Source organism: Pleuronectes platessa, chromosome 15 (assembly GCF_947347685.1).
Source record: "Pleuronectes platessa chromosome 15, fPlePla1.1, whole genome shotgun sequence".
In the NCBI taxonomy this organism is placed as follows: Eukaryota; Metazoa; Chordata; class Actinopteri; order Pleuronectiformes; family Pleuronectidae; genus Pleuronectes; species Pleuronectes platessa.
The window spans coordinates 11,018,422-11,028,003 of record NC_070640.1 but is presented as its reverse complement, the minus strand read 5'-3'; the positions used below and the strand labels follow the sequence as shown (position 1 = coordinate 11,028,003).

General features: G+C 43.8%; 1 protein-coding gene across 1 annotated transcript; it reads right to left on the bottom strand.

The window, feature by feature from the left end:
* Positions 1-589: 589 nt before the first annotated feature.
* Positions 590-1,468, bottom strand: LOC128457405 (uncharacterized protein C11orf87 homolog). The gene is made up of 2 exons (XM_053442072.1): positions 1,400-1,468; positions 590-1,033 (listed from the first exon to the last, which is right to left on the bottom strand). Exons 1-2 carry the CDS (start codon positions 1,466-1,468, stop codon positions 590-592), a joined length of 513 nt encoding a protein of 170 aa, XP_053298047.1.
* Between the last annotated feature and the right edge of the window lie 8,114 nt (positions 1,469-9,582).

Genomic DNA, 9,582 nt, shown 5'->3' with positions numbered 1-9,582 from the left:
CCTCCAAACTGTGAATTCATCTTTGTAATGCAGGGGGTTTACAAGCCTCTCTATGTAATTGCTAGCAGACCGTCCTTGTTGTGACAGTCGGCTCACGTCCCGCTTTGACATTCTCAGTCACCTGCAGAGGAGTCGCTCCTCGGTTTTTCTTATTAAACTAATGCACCAGCGAATGTGGGCTGTCTACCACAATTTCCAACCTTAAATACTGACGTCTATCCAATGGATGTAAATCATTGTCGTGTCATCTTAAATACCAAAAAAAGAATCAAATTGGCCAGATCAGTTTTTTATACCTCAGAGCGTGATAGGAAGTTAATTGATTAATTGTACTCTGCAGTTCACTTGTGTGGAAGCATCTACATTCTTTTTGGTTTCTCTTCTCACTTATTCCGGTTTTCCATTTAACTTGCCAGCCATCTGCAGCGCCACTGAGGTTTAGGCCTAGTACTCTGCTCAGTATTCTGCATTTATCTGTTTCCTGCTGTTTCTAAGTCGTCTACAAGCAGCAGAGGTGGGTGTGGGAGTTCTTTGTGCCTTATTGCTTTTCCTGTTATTCCACAGTCCCGTTCCCTGAAGTTGCGCTGAGTTAACAGTCCAGAGCAACCGCCTCGTGCAGCTCGTCCTCCCCCGGTGCCCCGGTGACGTCCCCGCCTCCCTCGCTCCGGCACGCGGGCTGAACCTCCCCGCATCTCACCGGCCGCACGATGACGCACGGCCTCGCGGGATCCCCGCTCGCCCCTGCGCGCTTGGGGCTGCGACTGTCGCGCTCGTATTCCTCCTGCGCGCGCTGGATCTTCCTCTTCCGGAGCTTCCTCTTGTGGAAGTGGAACGTTGCCAGGGAGACGAGGACGACCCCCGCGAGCACGGCCACCAGCACGAGGAGCGCGAGGGTGGAGGAGAACGGTGGAAAGAAGCCGAGCTGCTCCACGCAGGTGCCGTTGCCGTTGATGGCCTGGAGCGCCCCGTGGCAGCGGCGCAGCGGCACCGGCAGCCGCGGGGCCTCGGTGGTTGTGTCCGTCATCCGGTCCACCTTCCCCCGGCCACGCTCTGTGTCTCTGACCCGAGTCTACCCCCTGCGTGCTCTCCGGGCTCAGCGCGGTGACACCGGCCCGCACATGTGGTTACCTGCACCGAAGAGAAGACACATGAGACCCCTGCTCATCCAGTGGAGGCTTCCCGTCAGAACCATCAGAAACACGCCCACACCCCCCCATTAACTGGCCCAGGCCACTTTAATATAGGAGCACACCAATCTGGAACAATTAACATGGGAAATACGCACTAAATCACAGCCCTGTGGAGCCCATCAGCGTTATGCTGCTGATCAGTGTATAAAGGGATCAGATGAGGCAGTGAGGACAATGGGCTATCATCTTCTATATCCTACAGGCCTTACAACGTACTCCTTACAGGAGCATCCTCTCCTGATCTCCACGCAGCAGCCTCTTGGGAACAGGAATGTCATCTTTACGCAGAGGATAATGTCTGCATCTATTCCACAGCAACACACACACACAGCCAGTTTAGATCAAAGAAGAAAATTCCCCATTCTTACCTGATGAAAGAGTCCGGGGGAACAGTCCGTGAGTGGAGAGCCGATTTGTGTAAATGGGGGAAACTGGATGGCGGTGACGTTATTTCATAAAACGTGATGCTGCTGCTGAGCTCCGATCACCCAGGACGCGTGAGACTGCCGCAATCCGCTCAGTCCTGGACTCCGCTGAAAATGCTCCGAGCAGGCTGGAAGGAGGGATGAACAAAAGCCCTCAGTGTGAATCGAAGTGGGTTTTTAGAAAATGCGATTAGAACAGAGCCGTGATCTGCCTCCTCTCCTCCTCCTCCTCCTCCTTCTCCGGTCATCCGCTGCTCCACTCAGCATCTGAATGAAGAGCTGCAGCTGCATTAAAGGTCCCGTCTATACCAGTCAGCTGGCAGGGCTGGGTTTCGTTTTTTTTCTATCTCCTTCTCCAGATATAGTCAGTGCCAACGTTTCCATCTAATGACTGTATATGGTCATTAGTTCTCAAACACAGAGGGAAATTAGTTTCCATATTTTACTCTGATCTACAACCACTGGCATTCCTGAGGGTGTGGTTGGTTAAATGATGCAAACCTACATGATTTGAAGCGTTAAAGCCTAATTATGAGACTGAGATCATGTTGTAATGCATGTGGGTACAGCTAAGAGCCATTATCAGTCTTTTCCCAGAATCTTATACAAGTTGGTATAGTAGAGATCCCACATGCACCTCTAGCTTGAGAAGCAAGAATATGTTAACACTGATGTTTCTTTCTAAGAAATTGGGACTAATAAATGGGGTTCAATGTGAAGGTTGAGCGTTTACAAAGGTTGATCTAAATGTACATCAGTGTGATATAAAAATTAATTTAATTTAATTTATTGACCTTTTTAAAGTCTTTAATGAACCCCAGTCCAAAGTTGACTCAGGAGTCTGGGCTGTCCTCTGGGGCAAACCTGGGTTTTCTGATTCAGTCATGATGATGATAAGTGATGAGCTGGAAGATGAAACTATCGCAAAATTCAGTATGATATTATTAAGTTAAATAATAACTCTTATGCAAAACGATATGGCACTCAGTAGAACTCATACCTCGGCCAAAGCCCAGCAGTCTCCTAAAATCCAATCAGGCTGCATCAAATTGCACACAAGCACTCATATATATCAGTTCCCTAAATGTGTTCTTGCCTTTTTTCCATGGGAAATCAATAGAAATTGTTATGCCCTCAGAATGTGAAAAAAGCTTCTTGGATCCGCCCTCTGATCCGCATCTGTGCCAAAATGTAAAAGGCTTTTCCCTGACCCATACTGCATCCTTACCAAGTTTCGTGGATATCCGTTAAGTAAACATATGTATAAAGGGGGAAAAACATAACCTCTTTGGCAGAGGTAAAAAACTAAAACCCTTGAAATAAGTTTGAAAGCCACTGATTTAGATCACCACCAAACTGAGCTCAGCTCTCCCCTGACTATAAGATTACCGCAGGCAGTGTGGCAGACTCCAAATATAGAAGTGTGGGTGAAGGAGAACACGGTGAGGAGGTGTTTCTACAATGAGGCCGTACCTTGACCTACTCAGACTTTCAAGCAACTCAAACCACTTTTTAGCAGAGAAAAAATGTCTATGTTCTGTTTTAGTGACTCATTTTGTCTGGAGCAGATTCGATGTTACGTGCTCATTCTAGGCAAACTGAATTGAGTTGCTTGTTCTAACTGAAAAAAATTGACTATTTCATGGGCTATTATCGGAACATATGGACATGATGCATTGCACAAAGCAATACGGCTCATGTTCACACCTATGAAAAAAAGACTTAATGCTGGATTGAGGTGAAGCAGGTTTGTGAAGAAAGCAGTGAATTCTGCTGATGGGATTCATAACACACAACCCCTTCTTCCCCGATGTCATTAGATAACAAGTTGACTTTTGCTACAACACAATGCAAAATTATCACATTGCGCTGAGATTGTTTCGTAACATCAACACCTTATTTCAGCTCTTTACTGGTCACCACACTGAAATATAGAATGGTTGTTGCTATGACAATGATATCAGTGCTTTCTTACTGGTATCTGAGGCAACACGGCTCCATCGGCACACGTCTTGCATTGTTTCACAGCATGGCGAGGAGAAAACCAAAGTCAGCAGAAATCATCCTCTTGGAATGTCTGGGGGAAATCAGCACAGATGTTGAGATCAGGACGGGTCACTTGTGTCTTCCAGCGGTCAGTGGTGTCAATTTACTGCTCATGTGTTCAACGAGGTGAGAATGATTGTCCACAGCACCAGAGAATCAAGCTGCACCTCCCTCCCTGTGGACAGAGCCGGCTATGTTGATCATGTTGAGGCCAGCTGCTTTCAGCTTGTTGCTCCAGCATTGCTACAGTGCCCAAAAGAGCTCAAGGCACTGCAAATGTGAAGTGAAGAAGTCTGCTGCTCATCATTGGTGCTGGAACTTCCCAAATCATTGTACTACAGCCAGGTTCCTAATTGTTTTGGGTCCCCTGGAATCATTTCCATTGTCATTTTTGCAGTTTTCAGCACGTTTTATGAATTTCCATGTGTTTTCTTAATTTGCAATGCATTGAGCTCTCTCGGCCACCGTACACTGCAGCATCGAACAAGACACTGACCACCGACAAATGATCAACTCTATCGCCTGACAAGAATGTCAATATTCAATTATTCTAGAGAATCCTGCATTAGGCTGAACTTTCACGTTTCTCTATGTCCAGTATCTGCATCTATGCTAGCCTCCATAATACAAATTGCAAATCGGCCAATAGAACAATAGCAGATCTGACAGCATGTGAACAATTACAGCAGGATGTGATTGGCTCGGAGCCTTATACGATGCATGATTGTTCTTATGAATCCAGCTCTAAATTATCTGACTTCTTATACACTATGCATATTAATGGAAGTGTGTAGTGATAACCGATAAGGCAAAGAGGGGGATTAAATCAGATAGAGGTCTCTCTGCTACTTTGCATTCGCTCCACCAAGCGTCTGAGATTCTCACAGTAATTCCCCAGTCCTACTTGTGGACATGCTCCATCACCAGCGGGGCTCCATGAAAAATGAATGGCCTTGGAGGAAGTCAGGGTCCCTGGATGATAAACTCACTGTAGGTGAGTGCATGCTGAAAGATTTATACAACTATTCATGCACAGTTTAAAGCCTGGCATATGTTTGGGGGCGGTTAAATGGAGAGTGATTATAGCACTTATTTTAAAATTCATACAGGTCTTCTCTGCCGTCTAGGTCAAGCTGCCCCACATTAGACTGGGGGGGAATAACCCTCACCCACAGAGAAGCCACTGATAATCATATTCATAGCCTTCAAACAAATGTAGAATCCTCAAGCCAACAATTAGAACTAGAATGGCACTCAGGAGGGCATATATCTCGGCCCAATAGTCCCTTTAAATTAAATCAAGCTGCACCAAGTTCCACATACTTATAGATATTATTCCCTTAAATATACTGTCGTAAATTCAGCTACTGGAACTTTCTAACATGGTCATATACCATGAAGGCATGCTATGATTCTGAGTTACTTGTTTTTGAGGTTCTCAGGCTTTGTAAGTGCTATTCCATGTGTTAGGGTCATTTGTCCCCCTCTTTGGAATGATCTTTGACCTATCGTAAAGTATCTGACCTGCTAAGGAAGGACCAAAGATCTATCAGGTGACTTCAACTTACAGTAACTAAAAACATGTGCAAATTTAGGCATAGACCCTATGTGCTACGTCATTTGATCTATAGCTTTGTTTGCAACACCTCCTCTTTAAAAGGACTTGCCTGGCAGAGGCGAGCCAGATTTTCACTATCTGGCCTTTGTGATTTCTCCGGGCATACCATGGAGCCCGTCTGACCTGTGAAACTTCTGTGTAATAAATTCTGTTATGCTGCAAGTTCTGGGTCCGCGTCTCCTCTCTTCAAGCACCAACTTCGACAAGACACTGCTGCTTCAAAGATACGACAATACCTTTTTCATGAAGATCCATGAATTACTCCTTTGGGGGGAATCAATGAAACTATTAAACGAACAGCCTATTCCTCAAGTAGCTTGCGTAATCCTGCAAACTATCAAACAAACAAATAGACAGGGGTGAAAATAAAACCTCCGTGGCGGAATTAATCATTTTCAAGTGAATATTGGTGTTCACCTGCAGAAGGGATAATTGAAATCGAATTCAGTTATTATACTCTTAATTTGAAGTAGTTGTTTACAAGAATCTTGTATGATGAAAAAGGGATCAAACCCAATATTAAACCCTGTGGAACACCTGAGGGAATATAGCTTTTTAAACCATTTTTGAAAATGAGAGGAATGTAAAGAATCGCCCACATAATTGATCATGCACAAATTAAGACCAATTACGATTTCTCTCCTTGAAGGCTTTTCACAGTGTTACACCTAAAGATTGATGGAGTAGTTGTGTGACGCATAAAAAAAAAAAAAAAGCTTGAGAAGTTACAACCCAATCCAATTTCACACATCCGCACCCTGGACATTACCTGCCCAGCACCAGGCAGCATTTGGTTTATCCGTGCTTGTTCGCTGCCTGCTGGGCCTGGAAACAAGGTCGATGAGAGAGTGAACCATGGCAGTGCGGATGTAGACCAGAAACCCCCCCCAAAATAGTTGAAAACACTCACTCGAGCTGAAAGGGACTGCGCAGTTAAGTGGTAACTCTCTGCGAGTTTGACACAATGAGTGACAATCATCACATAACACACTCACTTGATCCATTGGTCATAAAGAAATATTGATTATGACAGCTTTAAATGTTCTTCTGGCTCTCGATGGGATTCCTTGAGAGTTAAAAAGAAGATCTCTATAGTTTGGATGATTAACAGCTTCATTATAAACCCAAAGTATGACTGAAAGCTGAAAGACCATTTTTCTCTCCCTTAATGACTCTTAGCATTGTGTCTGCCCATTACCGAGCCAAGCCGACTGCAGCTTGTGTTAATCAGGATTATTAACTGTAATGGGAAAGGTTTGTGGGCCTAAATGCTAATGGGGGAAGGAGAGAAAGAGAAGGAGGAGGAGGAGGAGGAGGGGGGGTCCTAAATGCATCTTCATATGAAGGAGCTGATATCTTTAGAGCTGCAGGCCATCACCGGGCAGGAGCAGTCCTCTTGATATTCCCTCCACGCACACACCACTGCTCTCACCGCAAGTCTCTGTCAGCAGAATTTATAACGAATTGCACAAAAGCTGGTTTGCCATGCATGCATTCATGCATGCACATACACACACACACACACACACACACACACACAGACAAAAAATACCATCTTTCCCTTTGTGCACAGCAGAAATGGCTTTGGGAAAGAGAGAATGAGGCTGTTGCGCGCGCAGGGAGCAAATGTCTTCCAAAATTGACTTTTCTGTTTGCCTGACGATTACCCTGTCCCCAAGCATTAGTGTGTGACAGAACGTGTGCATTTGTTAAAGGATCTCACACTTTTGCTTTCTAAATGAAGACATACAGTACAGCAGATATCACGGTTTTGTAAAGGAGGAATACTTGAAAGGAAATGATGATGACTATTTCTTTTTTTTACATTATCATCATTATTTTTGTGGCTTTATTCGACAGTAGTGACAGAATTAGGAATTACAGTAGATGAAGGGGTCGGAAACATGCAGAGGACATGAGGGTTATTCAGGGTTTAATGCATGTTTTTGTGCCCCATTTATCACGTGAGAGTCAGTCTAAAAATCAACTCACAGCTCGTGTTGACAGAAGAAGTGGTTACAAGGAGAAAAACCACAAAATAGGAGGAATATTCTTTAAATTGAGATTGACACTGTTTCTGTTGCCTTTTTTCCACCAGGACGGTGACGGTGCAGGACTTATTCAGGTTCGTGTTGAGAATTGGCCACCATTTTGACTCCAGCCCCCCTACAATACTCAAAGGGTAAATTGGTGGCAGTAATGCACCAATTCATTGTTTATCGACTGCCAACAAAAACCCAAAAGTTGAACTGTTTTTCTTGCTTAGTCACATAGATTAACTCTATAATCTTATTCCAGATGCAGATGTTTCCAGGTATCTAACAGTTTAATGAAATAACAACACAAATTTAAGGCACAGGTATGTTTTTATATATATATTTAGCAAGTTCTGGTTCCACAGTTCTCAGAATTAATTTGAAGAAAACGTGTAACAGATCAGGTCCTTTGAAGCTGAACTAAATCAAAGTGTTCTTTCATAAATGAATTAAACCAAATTTAAGAGTGGATTTCCACACTGACATTCTTTTTAAAATCAGTCAGTATGATTGTCAGGTATTTGATAGAAACTCAAAAGTTTATAAACATCCCTTTTCTACATCTTTCTCCCTGACATCACATTGATCTCTTGTTTAGCTGGTGGATGGCACATCAGCAGCTGCTCACCTTTTCCACCCACCTCATGTCACTGTGAGCATTATCACAGCCCCGTTTCCATTTACACAAAAGCTCAAATGACTAAAACCCACACCTTACTCAGAAACGATCACACCCACAGTTAGGGAACAATTCTGTTCCTAAGCAACTGATCCTCTCCGTGTGGGGTTTGCATGTTCGCTGTGTGTCTGCGTGGGATTCCTCCAGGCGCTTCACTTTCCTCCCACAACCCACAGTCGTGCAGCCGAGCTGGAGAGCATATTTTAAATTGCCCCTGCGCGAATATGTGACTGCTTGTAGGTGGTCTGATAAAATGGGTGCATGGTTGTAGGTGTTGTGTGAAAAGCTCAAACTATAAATATAGAAATAAATGTGTGTACTGATGAACACTCAGTGGTCTCGTGTAGCATTTTCTTAACCATCCATAGTCCACTTTAAACAGGCGTCATGCACCTTTTGAGCCCCTACACAGAATGTAAGCCCTACTGTACTATACTAAGTGTATTGCAGTATTAATGCATTTCTGTAATGCTGTAAAGGTAAAACATATGCTTTCTTTTCATTTAAGGGAAGCATAGGTTGAGGACATTTCTTTTAAATAAACACTACTTTGCCTTAATGTAAAGTTATTCATGAAATGATCATTAGAATCTAAATTATTAGCAACTTTCCCAACTCATCAATGGCAGCTGTGTGCTTTTTGTATCCTTTAATTTTAAATGATTATATATTGAATTATATTATTATAATTTGTGCACATTATTCAACCATACACTGTGGATGGACGATACGACGGCTCCCCTTAAGTGAAGCCAAAATGTATTATTCACCCCCTGTCGGCTAGCTGCAGTGTAGGTCATGAACTCCACTTCCTCCATGTAAGTGGATTGGTGATGGACGAACCTAAAAAGTATAAAAGTCGAATTTGTTCTGAAAGCAGTTTTCTGTCATTCCATGTCGTCCTTATTACGCTGATTTATCTCACAGTGTTGCTTTTCCCAATAATTTTGGCTTTAATTAGTATTTGAGTTATCTGATGCTGTAAAAATGGGGTGAAACATCATGATTGACGGCTGAGACTGTCAAAGAATTGGTCAAATGCCTCGGTCGGCAGGATTTTAATAATGCGGCTCCATTCCCAAATCACTACTGGGCAGACTCGGGCTCCAAATGTGCAAGATGGCTGCGTTCGTATCCAGGATAATTTGGTTTTATTTATGGATAGTGGGAGAAAACTGAGACACGTTGTCCATCTCTATGTACAATCTATGGTTTCAACTGACAAGATGGTTGTCTTGGGATGAAACTTATGAGAGGAGCAGGTGCAAGGAAAGGAAAGATGGGGGGCAATGTTTTAGTAAATGTACTTCTGCCCATTACAAGGTCTGTGAATGTCCCGGCCAACCACAGGAGAGTGAGGCCAGTAAGAGGGATCTGCTGCTCCTGACCAAATTGTCGGACAAACAGACAGATGAGGCGAACAACTATCACCATGCTCAGCCAAACAAAGCCGGACACACTCATTGTTGATGGTTTTTGTCCTGTGACAGTCCTCTTTCCTTTTTTTATAGTCAGTTGACAATGTGGCATTCCCAGTAGTTTGTCCTGCCGTTGACGCTCCGCTCTTGTTGTCTCGAGCCTGGAGGCT